Source organism: Carcharodon carcharias, chromosome 13, assembly GCF_017639515.1.
Source record: "Carcharodon carcharias isolate sCarCar2 chromosome 13, sCarCar2.pri, whole genome shotgun sequence".
Taxonomy (NCBI): domain Eukaryota; kingdom Metazoa; phylum Chordata; class Chondrichthyes; order Lamniformes; family Lamnidae; genus Carcharodon; species Carcharodon carcharias.
In genome coordinates, this window is record NC_054479.1 from 140,318,395 (window position 1) to 140,336,583 (window position 18,189).

Below are 18,189 nucleotides of genomic sequence, written 5' to 3' on the forward strand. Positions count from 1 at the left end.
GACTGCGTTCCCCCATGATGGCTAGGCTGCGTTCTCTAGCATCTAAATACAGGCACTGTCCCAGCTTCTCAGCCACGCTGGTACCAGGACTGCCCTCGGGCTTCCTTGAGCCCCAATTTCCCCAGCCAAGCTGAGCAAATACGGCTCGTGGGTTTCTCTGAACCCCAACACTTAGCAGCATGGACCTACCAGAGGCTTCTGGGGCTTCTGAACCCCAGTCCCCTCAGCAACACTTCAACCGCATGGAGCTGATTCCCCTCTCCGTCTACTCCCAACTAACAGTTCTCAAATTGCTGTTCACTGACCCTTGAACTGACCTGTTACCTGCGATATCTCTCAACAGGATTCCGCCCCTGTTCTTAGGCAGGATAAAATGTATCAACCTTGTTACCATCTCCAATCATTCCCACAAGTGCTAACTTACCAAAGCACATAGGCAAAAAAATCCCAAAAACTATCGATTTCATCACACTGCATTTAATATTTTGCATTAGCCGAAAACAGTAGCCCAACTTATGTGAAAGTGCAAACATTAGGCTCTGCTCCACTCAATGTCAGAATGTTTCTAAAACATCTCCCACCAACATGTTTTAATTGCCTTTAATTTTAGAAATAAAACTATATATCAATAGAATTTTTTGCATTGCATTTCAAGTTCCTTCATCCTTCATTCACGTTCCCAACAAACAGTGGACCATTCCCCATCAGAAGAGGGGGCAGTCCGAAAAGGTTTGAAGCATATCCTGTTTGTGAGGAAGTTACAGACATCAATCTGCACTCTATGACATTGAGGCAATCTAGATCATACCTTATCAAGTCCCTGACAACTTTAATATAATTCGGCTATTTTGGTACCACTCTGCTCCAGCTTGGCAATATGGCACAACGCAAGTTCAAGGCGAAAAGGTCTCTAGTATATAACTTCTTCACAAACAACTCTGTGTGTGAATTAATCTGCACAAAAGTGGGTAAAGAAATACTTATTTTAGAAAATAAGAAACTTCCAGGAACTGTAACCAACTTGTGAACCAGGTGACCTGTAGCAGCCATCTTTTGGTTCAACAAAGTCCACCTTTCAAAAAAGCAAAAAGGCAAAGTTTGATTTAAACAGTTTATATCTCGTTCATGTCTTAGAAACATAACTCACGTATCAACCCATTCCTCCAGCTTGTCTGTGTCCTTTTGATGTATGCCACTATTCTTCTCATAGTTTATAATACTTTCGAAAGAGAATGTGTATGCAAGTATTACTGAATGGAGAGGATGGAAGTATTTTTACAATGTGTATTTTCACCTGTTGCACAGTTTTAGCTGTTCTCTATAATGTTCTGAAAACTATTATTGTGCTCTGTGAGTCAGTGCTCCAGGGATTTGTTGGTTATGGGCCTTTAATGGGATCTTTGCCCAGAGCAAAAGAATAAATAAATCGCAGAAATAGCAAAACATATAAGCTGTTTGCTGCAGACTGGTTTTCCTTTTTTTGAATGGCCTCCATTCAGCTCATTGGGCTGTGCTAGCTCTCTGCAAGAGTAACTCTGCTAATCCCACTCAGATTAGCCCTTTTCCTGTAGCCCAGCAATTCTTTACCTTCAGCAGTTTATCCAATTCCTTTTTGAAAACCATAATTGAATCTGCCTCCACCACACTCTCAGGCAGTGAATTCCAGATTCCAAACACTCATGGCGTGAAAAAAAATTCCTCATATCACTGATACTTCTTTGGCCAATCACCTTAACATGTTGTCACCTGGTTCTCGACCCTTCCACCAATGGGAACAGTTTGTCCCTTTCTACTCTGTTTAGATCCCTCATTATTTTGAACTTCTCTATCAAATCCCCACTCAAGCTCCTCTTCTCTCACCCCAGATCCTCAAACCTGTTAACATAACTGAAGCCCCTCACCACTGGAACCATTCTCATAAATATTTTCTGTATCCTGTCTAAAGCCTTCACACCCTTTCTAAACTGTGTTGCCCAGACTTGGAGAAAATGCTCCAGTTGAGGCCGAGCCAGTGTTTTGTAAAGATTCTTTATAACTTCTTTGCTTTTATGTCTCTATTTACAAAGTGCAGATCCCACATGCCTTTTTAACTTGATGCAAGCTTTGGTCAGCCTGGAGTCCTGCTTTGATGTTTGCAGGCTGGAGTTTGAACAGCAGACTAAGTTGCAAGCCTAAAAGTGTAATATTAAAATTTTCCAAAGGCCAGAAGATTAGGTCACGTGATGTTTCCCATTAATGAGTCAGTTGCAGACTAACAAGCAGTTTCTACATCTCTAGTCAAAATTCATTATTCATCTTAGAAGATTGGTGGTGGCTATTAGTGCCTCTGCAGGCATAACAAGTTTTGATGGCTCTCCCTTTGTTGTAGGACCAGGCTGGGCAAATGGTCGTTCACCGGTCCCTGGTTTCCTTGATTATACTGTGTCCTCACAATGAGAGGTGTGAGATTCCGCAAGGATGAGGATTGAGCTTTGGTCCTGTAACTGCTGTTGGAAATTTTCAGGAATTGTAACCAACTTGTGAACCAGGTGACCTGTAGCAGCCATCTTTTGGTTCAACAAAGTCCACCTTTTAAATAAGCAAAAAGGCAGGAGGTTTAGGGGGGATGTGAGGAAAATCCTTTTTACCCAGAGGGTGGTGACGGTCTAGAATGCGCTGCCTGGGCGGGTGGTGGAGGTGGGTTGCCTCACATCCTTTAAAAAGTACAATTGGCATCAGCCCAATTGGAATAGGAAGGGAGGAGTCACTCTGTGTTAAGGACAAAGATACACAAATCATTAAACAGGAGGGCAAGTAGACAATGTTTTTTTTTTAAAAAGCACTCAGGATACTTGGTGGTCGATCTCTGGGCAACTGGAATACGAGCAGCTGATCTGCTGTGGCCAAATTTCTGTTTGGTGAGACCAGTAACAGTGCTTAGTTGTTATACATTGGGAGGCAGATTACTGCCGCAAGGAAGTGGAACCCTTCCATCAGTATGCCATTTTGTAAACTCCCCTTCTCTCTCAGATGCTGATCAGCCTGCTGTACATTTCAACATTTTTTGTTTTATTTCCACAATTGTTTTGTTCTTTTCACTTAATAATAATTAAATATGTTCACTGACCCCCTGTGACACTGCACATGAGGAGTCACAGCGAGTGTAGAGTTCAGGTGAAGCTGGGGCTAGAGAATGGCAGATAAAATTTGCAAAGGCATTTCGGTATAATTCAACACCCATTTTAAGATCATACATTTTCACAGAATCACAGAAGAGGCCCTTTGGCCCATCGAGTCCGCACTGACACGTGAGAAACACGTGACCTACCTACCTAATCCCATTTACCAGCACTTGGCCCATAGCCTTGAATGTTATGACGTGCCAAGTGCTCATCCAGGTACTTTTTAAAGGATGTGAGGCAACCCGCCTCCACCACCCTCCCAGGCAGCGCATTCCAGACCCTCACCACCCTCTGGGTAAAAAGGATTTTCCTCACATCCCCCCTAAACCTCCTGCCCCTCACCTTGAACTTATGTCCCCTTGTGACTGACCCTTCATCGAAGGGGAACAACTGCTCCCTATCCACCCTGTCCATGCTCCTCATAATCTTGTACACCTCGATCAGGTCGCCCCTCAGTCTTCTCTGCTCCAACGAAAACAACCCAAGTCTATCCAACCTCTCTTCATAACTTAAATGTTTCATCCCAGGCAACATCCTGGTGAATCTCGTCTGCACCCCCTCCAGTGCAATCACATCCTTCCTATAATGTGGTGACCAGAACTGCACACAGTACTCCAGCTGTGGCCTCACCAACATTCTATACAACTCCAACATGACCTCCCTACTTTTGTAATCTATGCCTCGATTGATAAAGGCAAGTGTCCCATATGCCTTTTTCACCACCCCACTAACGTGCCTACAGAGATCTATGGACACACACGCCAAGGTCCCTTTGTTCCTCGGAACATCCTAGTGTCATGCCGTTCATTGAATACTTCCTTGTCAAATTACTCCTTCCAAAGTGTATCATCTCACACTTTTCAGGGTTAAATTCCATCTGCCACTTTTCTGCCCATTTGACCATCCCATCTATATCTTCCTGTAGCCCAAGAAACTCAACCTCACTGTTAACCACCCGGCCAATCTTTATGTCATCTGCAAACTTATAATCATAGCCATCTATGTCATTTATATAAATGACAAATAATAGGGGACCGAGTACAGATCCCTGTGGTACGCCACTGGACACTGGCTTCCGGTCTTTAAAGCATCCTTCTGTCATCACCCTCTGCCTCCTACAAATAAGCCAATTTTGAATCCACCTTTTCAAATTACCCTGTATCCCATGTGCATTTGCCTTCTTTATAAGTCTCCCATGTGGGACCTTGTCAAAAGCTTTGCTGAAATCCATATAAACTACATCAACTGCACTACCCTCATCTACACACCTGCTCACCTCCTCAAAAAATTCAATCAAATTTGTTAGGCATGACCTCCCTCTGATAAAGCCATGCTGACTATCCCTGATCAAACCTTGCCTCTCCAATTGGAGATAAATTCTCTCCTTCAGAATTTTCTCCAATAGTTTCCCTACCACTGATGTGAGACTCACTGGCCTGTAGTTCCCTGGCTTATCTCTACAACCCTTCTTAAACAGCGGAACCACATTAGCTGTTCTCCAGTCCTCTGGCACCTCCCCTGTGGCCAGAGAGGAATTAAAAATTTGGGTCAGAGCCCCTGCGATCTCCTCCCTTGCCTCCCTCAGCAGTCTGGGACACAAATCATCCGGACCTGGAGATCTGTTCACTTTTAAGCCTGCCAACACCTCCAATACCTTGTCACTCCCTATATCAATTCGCTTCATTCATTCCTGCATTCATTTTATACTTCAAGCCCAGGTCCATAGTAGAGATTGGGCAGGATTTCCTGACCGCTGGGATCGTCCAGTACTGCCGAAGGTCAATGGCTGGGCCACCGAATCTCCCACGGTGGGTCCTGCCATGATGGGGCCAGAAAATCCCGCCTCTTGTCAATGTTAAATTGTCATGTTGTAATGACACACTCCTGCCAGTGGTGGCAGAATGGGTATAATCAGAGGTTTTGATTAGGAAATTCTATTCTAAATGTAGCAATAGGAATTTATACTCTCAAAAGTTATCACTTGAGATTTTCATTCATTCTTCTTTAATAGTAATCATTAAAATAGAGTTAAGAACCACTATGTTCAAACCATCCGAGTCACATTTGAGTATATTTTCCTTAGTTTATTATTAATTATGAACAACTTTGTTTGATTAGAAAGCAGGGTACTCCCATCCCTGACAGTCAAGGCCAGTTTGTTGCCAACATTGGCAAGTATTGAAAAATGCGCTCCTTTTTTTTGAAAGGATATAAACGTCACCGGAGAAAATGGACAGTTGTTGCAGTGGTATTTGCCTTAATTAACTGAGTTGCTTGGCAAATACATGACTGATGCTGCCTTGTTTTTCCTACTGAAATGGAGCAATCTTTTCCTATTATTGTGTAACAGCACAATTCCCTTAAAATGTTTTTAGCCCATTCATGGGATATATTTAGTTGAAACTCTGGGCATCGGTTTGCAATTGTGCAACACTTGTACTCCCTGGCCTTTGGATTACAATAAATACCTTCATTCTTCTTGAAAGCTTGATATATTGTAAATTACTTCATATTGTACATTTTCTGTAGAAAATGGCACTGCACAATGTAATGTGCACCATATGATGACTGTTCATGGAATGTTGGCCTTCAGGTTTTATTGACATTAATGTCTTTAATGCATTTTATTTTTAATTTATTGAACTTTGTACACAGTTTATACAAAGAATACTTCAAATCTACCCAAAGGAGGATGTCAAATGGAGAACCTCATGAAAAAATGATTTTGCTGGTTGGATATATAAGGGAAGATGCATTCAAGAGCATTGGGTTTTATTGTGGGGTATTTTTCTGTAAACCGAGCTTTCCTTTTTGAGATCAGAGATGAAATCTGAAAATTCCATTTCCGGGCGCATGGTTTTATTAAAGCCGGGCTCCACATCTGTACCGGGAAGGGGTGGCCCACTTAGAGCCAACCCTTGCCCTTGCTGCCATGCCTCCTTGCCCACGATTCCCCTGCTGCTGTCACTCACCTGTCCCTGAGTCCCTAGGGGTCCTGGACCTCAGGTCAGTGCATTGCCAGCTACAGCTGCTGCTTCCCCAGTGACGCTGCCAAGCAATGCACAGCTGCCAGCCTCTGACTGGCCTGCAGCTCCTGTGGGTGGTGGTGATCGTGTGGGGGGGGGGGGGGGGGGGGGGGGGGGGGGTGGGGGGGTTGGTGTTGGTGGTGTTTCCACTCCCAGGGTCCTTGATCCTGGGGAAGACCCACTGCTACCCAGTTAATTCGGTGGGTGGGCCTTCCCTAAAAAAGACAACATGGGACTCTCACCAGCTATCCAGCCAGCGGGCAAGACCTCCATCACTTACATTAAATTTCGCCCTATGTGGGCGCCAACCAGAGTTTCAGAAAATGTCACTCAGAGAGTAAATGCAGCCTGATTCCAGCATCAGGGCCTGACTGACTCCCATTTTCTATCAAAAACAAAATGGAGGAGAGAGTTCATGGTCTGAAGTTGTTGACCTCAATGTTGGGTCTGGAAGGCTCTAAAGTGCCTAATCAGAAGATGAGGTGCTGTTCCTCCACCTTGCATTAGGCTTCACTGGAACATTGTAGCAGGCCAAGCACAGAAGAGTGACCATGAGATCAAGATGGTGAATTGAAATGGCAAGCGACCAGAAGGCCAGGGTCATGCAGGCAGATTGGCTCAGTCCTCCATTTTGAATTTTTTTCCCCCAACTGTCAGTCTGTATCTTGTCTTCTGCTTTTGCTTTCAGACAGTGCTGACATTTATTCTGCTATTAACACCTAACCTGGACCAATGTCTTTAATATTGTCATTACCGATCCCTTTGTCCTGTGTCCCATGACATTTTTGGCATTTAATCACCCCCACCTCCCACCCTTCTAAACTATCCCTGACCTTTGATTTTGCTCCACCTGCCCCTGTCCACTTTGTCAACCCCATCACATTTCTACTTCTCTCCAGTTCCGAAGAAGAGTCACACAAACTCAAAACGTTAGCTCTGTTTCCCTCTCCACAGATGCTGCCACACCTGCTGGGCATTTTCCAGCATTTCCTGTTTATTTTCGGCATCTGCAGTATTTTGCTTTTATTACTAATTGTCATTTTATTACATGAACTAGGAAGGTGGTACACTTCCCAGCAACACCACCCTTCAACTGCACTGAAATATGCTTTAGAGAGTTTTGTTTATTCATTGGATGTGGGCATCACTGGCTGGGCCAGCATTTATTGCCTTTGTTCAAAGAACATTTTAAGAATCAACTACATTACTGCAGATCTGGAGTCACATGTAGGCTGGATTTCCTTCCCTGAAGGGCATTAGTGAGCAAGAAGGATTTTTACAACAATTGTTTCATGGTCATCATCAGACATTTTAATTCCAGATATTTATTGAATTCAAACTCCGCTATCTGCTGTGGTGGGATTCAAACCCAGGCCCCCAGGTCACTGGCAATACCACTGTGCCACCACCTCCCCAATCTATGCCCATGTATACCTAGAATACATGCCTAGAAGACAGCAGGATCAAATTTCAAGACTTTATAAACTGATTTTGTAGTAAACTACAATATGCTGTAAATCACTCTAATAAAAACAAAAGCACTGAGGTGGGCTGCCAAGTGAGAACTTGGGCTGGGCACCTTCTGGGAGACGTCAGCAGAAGTGATGGTACAGGAAGCCAGCAATGCGTAATATTTGGGGAGGTGAGGAATAGATACTGGAAACATCAGTGACAATGAAACCTCCACCTCAACTGAGGTGCTGCCTACCCTCTGTCACAGCCGTATCCAGCAGCTACTCTCACCCTTTATCTCAACTTCTGGTGTTTCACTTGACAAGTCAGTCACACCCACACCCCCCCTGCCACAGCCGCAATGCCCTCTCAGAGTTGTAGTCCGCTCGCTACTCAGTTCCTCACTCTCCCCCGTGCACAGATAGACTGTGGCCGGGATTTTCCGGCTCTATCATGGGTGGGACCCGCCATGACTGAGGCGACGCCCCAGCCAGAAGCCCATTGACTTGCGGCGGGACCGGAAGATCCTGGCGGCAGCTGGGTGTGGACAGTCTTGCCCTACGTTTCCTAGCCAGTGCCGTGGGTCACTACTTCCAGGTTTGAGGGCTGATGATACTTGTGGACCAAATTCACTCAATGATGTCAATGGAATATGCAAGGCTTTCTTTGGCCAGCAGGAGATTGATGCCAATTCCAGGAGACTCCTGGCTTTTCCAGGAGGGTTGACAACCCTAAACTAGAGCCAGGCAGCTCTTCATTGCTCAGCGGCGTCACTAGGGAGGTGGTGGCTGCTGCTGGTAATGCACCTACCTGAGGCCCAGGATCATCGATGGACCCAGGCCACAGGTAAGTGATGGCAGGAGGGAGGGTCACTGAAGATTGGGCAGTAAACACAGGCTTTTAGTAGGTCTCCTCCTAGCTGATGCTGGGTCCCTCAATCAGGCACTGAGCGCCTTTGAATGAGGGGCCCCACCCCTCCTGGGAGCCTGCGAGCAAACACACGGAGGTTTGCTTTTCGGGCTTCCTGCATGGCGAGTATCCCCCTCCACCGCCCCCCCCCCAGGGCCCGCCTGCCGCTGGGTTAATGCCAGAGTATTATTTTCCCACTTAAGGGCCTCAGTCCACAAGCCTTCTCACTCCAGGCTTAATTGGGACAGAAGTAGCATGGCGGAAGAGACTCCACTCCGCACACTCCAACCCGATTTAATTCCCCCCTTGTCATCAAACGCGCCATGGGGGTGACATTAAATTTCACCCAAAGAAAGATTTGCATTTTTATGGCTGCTTTCATGTCTTCAGGATGTCCCAATGTTCTTTACAGCCAAGTGTAGTTACTGTTGTGATGTCGAAAATGTGGCAGCCAATTTGTGCTTCCACAAACATCAATGTGATCATGACTAGATAATCTGTTCTTGTGCTGTTGGCTGAGAGAGAACTTTTGGCTAAAGACCAAATATATATGTATATATGTGTTCTAAAACCTCTAACAATTAGCAGTAAATCAACATTAAAAATTAGAACTAGCTAAGCTCTACATCGTAGTTTTTGCCATTCTATCAATATCATTATATTACTCAGCTATCTAACTTTAGTTACTTGATATTTTTCTTGAGCAATAATTGCAGGTTTAGATCCAAATATACTTCTGGTATGTGTACAATTTGTAAAATTATTGTCTCAGTCAAGTGTTGGCCATACACTCACTGTTTCCAGTGCCAGGTGGAAAAAGTCTTGCTTTTCTTTTTCCTATATATGGACTATTGTAGGTTAACGAGAGAAAAATAATCTTATTACATTCCAGACTTGGATTAATGCCTCAAACCACAACATAATATTCTACATATAGGCCAATTACCTTTGATCTCTTGCAGCTCTGGGCAATACTAGTTCTTGGAACCTCATTTGAAATGAGACATTTGTCTTCTTAAAAACAACTTTTTTTGACTGTGCAGTTCTTTAGAGGCAAAAGTGGAAGACAAAAAAAAACATTAATGATGAACCGTGTGTGAGCATGCACCACTGATCTTGTTTTTCACCCAGAGAATCTCTCTTTTAATCTCCTTCAACTTGAAGCTTAAGTTTCAGACATCTCTAGAAAATTTTAGCAAAGTATTTGCCCCAATTATAATGATTCTTTTCACTCTCAACTGATCTGATGAACAATGAAATGACATTAAATTGTCTTCCCTGGTATCTCTATATGCATAGGAGGCAAGAAAAAACATCATTGTCCTTTCTGCTTTACTTATAAACTCTTTAACATGGGCATCTTCATACTCCCCTCAAATCTTTTTAATGCATTATTTTTGCACTGCTTGAATGGCTCAGTAGGTTAATCTTCTACTTGTGTGTGCTTATGAGCTTTTGAAACTAGGATAGGTTGCAAATTTAACCTGCAGGCTCTTTGATCAACTCATCTCAAATGAAGCAACAATATGGGGGTGACGATTGGACTCGCAGTGCCCTGCGTTAAGGACCAACAAGGTTTCTGCTCCTCATCACTTTCCAATGAGCCATGCTAGAAAGTGGATAGAAGGACTAAATGGCCTTCTCCTATTCCTACATTCCTATGGTCAAGCAACTTACTGACCACTGTCCCGGCTGAAACTAGAGAAGCGTTCACTTGGGGTGAAGGATGCTGGTGTCCATTGTTAACAGAAGTCAACGCCTTCCAAAAGGGAGGCTACAAAGTTGGAAAAAGAACTTCAAGTAAATCAGAGAATTGTTGAAGAAATGAAGACTGCATAGGTTTTTTTTAACTGAGATTATTCAACATGGAAAGGGATATTTCATGTTTGCAGTCGAGTTGAGTTTGGGTTGACTATTTGATTCAGTTGATAATATTTATGTAAAAAGAGAGCATTGAATGTCTGTGGTTAATTGCGTGGCATAATCTTATTGGAGAGTTCAAATGCCATAGCACATGGGGCAGGATATTGAGGTTGGCGAGCGGGGAGGCGGGACCCACTCGCCGATGCGTAAAGTGACATGAGATGATGCCGGGCGGAACTCCCAACGTCCGCATCATTTCTATTTTCAGGTCGGCGGGGGTGCGGCCGAATCAGCTGTGTGTCTCCCGACCTGTCAACGGCCAATTGAGGCCATTTAAAAAGTAACTGAACTCGTTAAAGGACCTGCCCGTCCAACCTTAAGGTCAGCGGACAGGCCAGGACCCCCGGTGGGAATTAGAAAAAGCATCAAACCTCATCCACGGGTGGGATGAGGTTTCATGAGGGTTTTTAAAAAGTGTAATAAAAGTTTAATTAAAAATGATGGGCATGTCCCAACTCGTGTGACAGTGTCACATGAGGAGACATGTCAGGGAAGTTTTATTTTTCTACATTTAACGTTTTTGATTTCTGCGCCGATCTACCTGAGGTACTTAGCCTCAGGGAGATGAGTGCACTCTTTCGCAGACCTGCTGAGTTTTTCCAGCTTTTTTTGTTTTTGTTGAAGGAGAATACATACAAGGGATGGGGGCATCACCAGCTAGGCCAGCATTTATTACCCATCCCTAATTGCCCTTGAGAACTGAGTGGCTTGCTAGGCCATTTCAGAGTCAACCACATTGCTGTGGGTCTAGAGTCACATATAGGCCAGACCAGGTAAGGCTGGCAGATTTCCTTCCCTAAAGGACATTAGTGAACCAGATGGGTTTTTACAACAATGACATGGTCATCATTAGACTTTTAATTCCAGATTTTTTTTTATTGAATTCAAATTTCACCATCTACCATGATGGGATTCAAACCCAGGTCTCCAGAGCATTACCCTGGGTCTCTGGGATACTTGTCCAGTGACAATACCACTATACCACCGCCTCCCCTTAAATACGCTTCAGGTACTTAAATTCCCTGTATTCTTTTATTTGCCGATAAACATTTGGAAGCCTCTCCTCGCAGGGCAAGGTTCCAGGTAAAGTGGCATTTCAAATTTACTTCAGGTCTTAAATTTCTAAATACCGCCAGCAGTAAATTAAAATATTTAAACAAAGGTCCTTACTATGAGACAGATGGTGTCTGAAGCAGCGACGGACAATTTATTAATAGAATGGAGAATCTGAGCCTGTCTACCTGAAAACAGACATCCTCAATTAGGTGACGTAACCATTGTCTTCAATAGAGTTTAATTGAAATCTGTTTATAGGTGTATAGTTTTACAAAAATCACAAATTACTGGCACCAATTTCAACGGAAAACTATGTTGCCCATTGTGGTACCTGGGTGCCTCTTGATGATTCCAGACATTTTACCCCCAATGTCTAATCTGGGAGACCATTCACCATATCTAGAGGAAGGAATATTTAACATAATTCCGAACTTACTGTTTATAACGACGTTCTATTGCCCAGCAATCATCGCTTAACTTGAAAGAGTCATTTGGATTTAACTTCTCCCATTGCCTTTAGCAACTTGTATTTTTCCCTGATTTATTTATTCTTTCACAGAGTGTGGCTAGGCCAACATTTATTGCCCGTCCCTAATTGCCCATGAGAAGGTGGTGGTGAGTTGCCTTCTTGAACTGCTGCAGCCCCTGTGATGTAGGTACACCCACAGTGCTGTTAGGAAGGGAGTCCCAGGATTTTGACCCAGAGACAGTGAAGGAACGGCGATATATTTCCAAGGCAGGATGGTGTGTCTCGTTAGGTTTCCTCTTGATGATGCCTTTAAGTGTTCTTCCCTCATAAACTCAGCTCCCCAACAACAGGAATCAGCTTCACGACCTTTCTCTGCAAAGATTCGCTGCATTTTATTTTCGTAAAGCAAATAATGATGAAGAGTCATATGGACTCAAAATGTTAACTGTATTCCTCTCCGTAGAGGCTGTCAGACCTGCTGAGTTTTTCCAGCCATTTTTGTTGTTGTTGTAATAGTTCACATGATTTAGGTATTTAGTTTGATAAAGATAAAGAAACGCACACATTTATTATTAACTGTTTTAATACATGTTTATATTTCTCCCTTCAGATTATGTGGATACCCTCCATTCTATGATGAAAATGACTCCAGACTGTTCGAACAGATATTAAAGGCAGAATATGAATTTGACTGTCCATACTGGGATGACATCTCTGAATCTGGTACGTTGCAGGGCATCTTTTTTCAAATTGGCTCTCGTAATGTGGGCAATGCTGGAAAGGCTGCATTTATTGTCTACCACACATTGCCTTGAAAAGATGATGGTGGATCTTTTCCTTGACTTGTCATTGTGGCAATGGCACCTCCAGAAAGGTGTTAGGTAGAGAATTCAATGATGTTGACTCAATGACAGTGAAAGAATGGCACTATGAAGGAATAGTAGTATATATCCAAGTCAGGACTGTGTGTGGTTTGGAGGGCAATTTTCAGACGATGACCTTGTGGCTCTTGTGCTCTTCGGTGCTGAAGACCCTCAAGCTCGGAGATGTTGCCAAGCTTGGAGAGTTGGTGCAGTTCATCCCGTAGGATAGCGCAAGCGACAGTAAAGCAATGTGCAGGTGGTTCAGGGTGGATGCATCCTAAAGTTCATGGCAGGGCCACCAATCAAGTAGACTGCTTTTTCCTGGGTGACGTCAAGTTTCTTGAGGCTGGAATATCCAGCAAAGCGATGAATATTCCATCAAGTTGCTGACTATGGGCTGGTAGATGGTGGAAAATTGTCAGGAAGTGAATCGCTCATCAGAGAGGACCAGCGTCTGCTCTCTTGTGGCCGCAGTGTTGATTTAGCTGGCTGTGTGAGTTGCATCACCATCCACACTCAGTAAAACCCTGCGTCTTGAAACTCCGCTGTGTGAATATTAGCACACAAACACTTCTAGCACTAAGCACATTCATATAAATTCTTTTTCCTCCTATTTTAACAGAAGCATGTTAGCCTACATACTTTAGCAAGGAAGTTTCACATAAACGTGTTAACTGTTTTAATGCTAAAAATCTGCACATTGTAATTTCAAGGCTTTCAGGTGGTCTGGTAGAAAGAAACAAATGCTTCAAACCTTAAAGGAAAAAAAATCTTCATGCACAAGTCCAGAGATCGAGTGCCAATGATCATTCAACCACTTGTCACAGCTAACTCAGCACTGTGGCTATAAGGGAGCAGATGCTGGTACTCTCTGATGAGCGATTCATTTTTTGACACCTTTCCACTATCTACAAAGCCCATAGTCATCAATATGCTGGAATATTCATCACTTTTCTGGATATTCCAACCTCAAGATGTGCGACATAATCCATGAAAAAACAGTACTTGATTGGTGACCCTCCCCTGGCATGAACCTCAGGATCCAACCCAACCTGACCCCGAACCAGGGAGGGAAATCATGGGCCCTGGTTCTTCTCTTGTTTCCGGGCCCATTATTCCACCCCCTACCCTATTGTATGTTGGTTGTGACTGGCTAAGGAATGATTGTGAGACACAGATATGTCTGGGCAGTAACTGGTTTTATTGTATGAACATGACCATATACAGATATACAAGACAACAGGTGTTACTCAGTCTAAACCATGAGCTTTCTCTTCTCGACTCTTAGTGATGTGTCTCTCTCCTCTCTCTTACATCATCATGTGGGTGGTACTGTTTCTCCAGTCCCACACATGAACATTTTTTGAGGAGGTAACAGAGAATATTGAAAAGGACAATGCCGTTGATGTGGTGTATATGGATTTTCAAAAAGCATTTGACACAGCCACACAACAGACTTGTGAACAAAATTCTAACTCATGGAATGAAAGGGAGAGTAGGCACTTGGATAAAAAAATTGGCTGAGTGACAGAAAACAAAGAGTAGTGGTTAATGGATGTTTTTCAGATTGGAGGAAGGTCCCCAGGGATCAGTTTTGGATCCCTTGCTCTGCCTGATATATATTAATGACTGCGGTGTGCAGGGCATGATTTCAAAATTTGCAGATGATATGAAGATTGGAAATGTTGTCAACTGTGATGGGGATAGTCTTGAGCTTCAAGAGGACATAGACATGTTGGATTGGGCAGACAAGTGGCAGATGAAGTTCAATGCAGAGAAGTGTGAGGTAATTCATTTTGGCAGGAAGAATATGGTGAGACAGTATAAAATAAAGGGAGAAACTCTAAAGGAGGTACAGGAACAGAGGGACCTCAGTGTATTTGTACATAAGTCATTGATGATGGCAGGGCGTCTTGAGAGAGCAGTTGATAAAGCACTTAGTATCTTAGGCTTTATTAATAGGGGCATTGAGTACAAGAGTAAGGAAGTCATGTTGAACTTGTATAAGACACTAGTTAGGCCTCACCTGGAATACTGCATCCAGTCCTGGGCACCATACTTGAGGAAGGATGTGAAGGCATTGAGAGAGGAGATGGGAGTTACATACAGAGGAGATTCCAAGGAATGATTCTAGGGTTGAAGAGCTCTAGCCATGAGGATAGATTGGAGAGGTTGGGACTGTTTTCTTTGGAGAGGAGACTTGATAGAGGTATTCGAGATCTGTGGAATTTGAAACACAAACAGCCATTATCTTATTGAATGGCAGAGGAGGCTCAAGGGGCCGAATGGCCTATTCTATTTTGTATGCTTCAGGTCCTCGATCTGCACTGGTTCCGACGAAGGGTCACTGACCTCTGTTTCTCTCTGCACAGATGCTGCCAGATGTGCTGAGCATTTGCAACACTTCCCGTTTTTACTGGACCAAAATGAAACCCTTTCTCCAGCCCCCCAAAAAGCAATCAGACTTCCTGTGAGCCTTTCGTTCCCCTTCAGCAAGAAACCCAGCAGCAGCTGCGTGAGATCTGGTTCAACAGTTGGCACAACATTAAATATGATTTTCAAAAATGCGGCCTGAAGGAAGCATAAATAACTTGTTGAGCAAAAAAAAAAATAGATGTCAAAGCAATAAATAATTATTAAAAATTAGTAATTAATAAAAATGACCATTAAAAAGTGCCAAGCTGCGGAGCTAACTAATAAAACATTTTTTTGCTTTTTAGCTTAAGAAGCAGAGCTGGAGAGAGACAGACTAGGCCCCAAGTCCTGGTCACCAGGGAAGGGGGAAGGGACTGGGCCAAGCCATGGAGTTGTGTTTACCCAACACCAACCTTGCGTACACCTCTGGTGGTGCACACTCCAAGCTGGCATCGGCGGGATTCAGACGAAAGCGGGGGTTGGAAGCGGGTTGCCTTTCAGGCTGGGATTTCCTCCTCTCTCAGACGTAGGAGATAATTGAATGGCGGAGCAGGCTGGACTCTGTTCCAGGCCGGGTCGGAAACTATTCTACCTGAACTGCAACATTGAACAACAGTCTTTGGGAAGAACGTGGCTCATCTTTCTACCCTCACCTGTGGTTTGTGCAGGAACCTGCTTAAGTTAGTTTGTTTCCCAGTCTCAGGGCATTTCCTTACCTAATTTATGCAGCGCTTTGTTAATACTACTTAAACGTGTCAACCATCAGCATTTTACAGCTTTATAATAATATAATATTGTTATAACACAACGTAATAAAAAAACCTCCAATTGAAGTGCCAAGCTAAATCTTTGTAAATAACTTTTAAACACTGAAGCAATTCTTTCCTTTTCATTCCTTCCTATCGTTGGAATCTAATTAATCTACACTTTTTTGGAAATTCAAGCTGACTTTTCTCCCCTTCAGCAATCTCAGACTGTTCAAATGTTTTTAATTTTGCTTCTCCAACAAATTGGGTTAAAAATGGGGTTTTGTGGTTTTCTTTGGAGTGTGGGAGTGAGTGGGCGAGGGGAGATTGGGTGCCGCGATTTGTCACCGCCTGGCACCCCTACTGATCAAGGTGGAGACCGTGAAAATTTCATGCACCCATTCCATCTGCATCATTGTAACGTTGGCCCGAGGAGGTTACAGCGCTGCATCCTCTGCATTTGAGCCACTCGTGGGCTCTGCGCACAGCAGGGGGATTGGCCAAGGTGCGGAGGTGGGTTGGGCGCACCGGCACTGGTGTGCCTGTCGGGCAGATCTCCCTGGAAGTGGCCGATTAGGATGCTAGGGACCAATGGCCATGCTCCAGTGATTGGCACCGTCTGCACCCACCCCCACCCCATCCCCTGAGCCCTGGCCTGATCCACTGTATTTCTGTGGGAAAATTGAACCTCCGTACCCACCCCAAACATGATCAGAACAAGATCAGGGAGATTGGTTACGGCACCTTCGAGACTAACCCTGTGAACTCTGAGACCTTGTGGGGAGATTGTAGGAGGATGCATATAATTGGGATAAAGATTTGGGGGGGGGGTGGGGGGGGTAGATGTATGGTAAAGGGTTAACAGCAGAAGCACATGATGCTGATGTAATGATGATGTAACAGCCACCTGATTGAGTAACAGGGATCCGGAGTGAAGAGAAGTTGCAACCTCGTACAGAGGTCCCAATATGTATATAGTTGCTGTAATTAAAGAGTAATGGTTTTAACAAGCTACAGTCTCAAACAGCTTACTTTGGGAGATTAGACAAACCCCACAGAACCCCATCTAGACCCCAAACACATGACGAAACAGTAAACAGTGTCATGGTGGATAGTTTTTCTACTGCGGGTTTGCCACTGCAAACTCCCAGCTTGTGGGCAAAAAATTATGCCCAGTGGGCGGTGGGCGCGCTTACCCCGACTGAGCGTGAAATGACGTTAGTTGACATCAGCCGAGCGTGCCGACTTCAACGCGCAGTCATGTGATAGTTCGGTCGGCAGGCGCACGCCAGAGCCTGCAGTGCGCTCTCCGACAATTAAAAGGCCTATTAAGGCCATTAGGTAATCAGTTGAGTTTAATTTATCACTGCCCATTCAACCTAGCGGTTGGCGGGCAGGCGAAAAGGCCAAGCGGCCTTTGCATTTCTTTGGAAACCTCATCCACGGGCCGGATGAGGTTTCCAAAGGAAAATACAAATAAAGTAAAACTTTTATTTTTTAATTAAAAGTATGTCCCTGCTCATGTGACTCTGTCACATGAGGGAATGTGTTTTATTAAACTTTTCCGCTGCTCAATAATTTGTTCAATATACCCTTCATCTCCCTGAGGCAGCTCCGTGCCGCGGGGAGATTGTTCAGCGGTCTCGCACCCGCACGCGTGAACCGTGAGCTAGCTCCGCTCGCCCTCCTCCCCCCGCCCGCACAGGCAGCGCTCCCGATCCCGTATCACGCTGGGCGGGTCTTAATTGGCCCGCCCGTGTAAAATCGCGTTGCGCTGCCAATCACGGCCCACGCCCGGGGCAAGATTCTGCCCTGTGCCTCCAAATCCAAGCTGCTGAGAGATCTTTCTATTTTTAAAATACAGAAAACTTTAATAACTGCTGCCAAAATTTACGACTGCCAAGGAGTGGAATTATGCGTTAATACTTGAAAAAGATAAATACAGCCTTGAAATTAAAGCAAAACAGTTGTTTGGCAGATTTATTCACAGGCAACGGGCCTGTTTTGTTTTTATAAATTCCATAATATTCTCTTTTGCTTTGCCAATGATAATTGAAAGTTTTTGCAGTTCCTCGCACACTTCAAAGAGAAAAGTACCAATACTTAAGAGAAGAAGATGAAGTGGAAGCAGCTGAGTTGTCATTAATGGAAAATATACTGTGTTTCGAG

At 44.1% G+C, this 18,189-nt stretch overlaps 1 protein-coding gene across 1 annotated transcript in view; it reads left to right on the forward strand.

Moving 5' to 3' along the window:
* camk1da (calcium/calmodulin-dependent protein kinase 1Da) overlaps positions 1–18,189 on the forward strand; it is a 426,293-nt gene that overhangs the window by 364,756 nt on the left and 43,348 nt on the right. Inside the window, exon 7 of the mRNA XM_041203439.1 lies at positions 12,607–12,719. Coding sequence (XP_041059373.1) covers positions 12,607–12,719 — 113 coding nt within the window. The remainder of the gene's footprint in view (positions 1–12,606; positions 12,720–18,189) is intronic.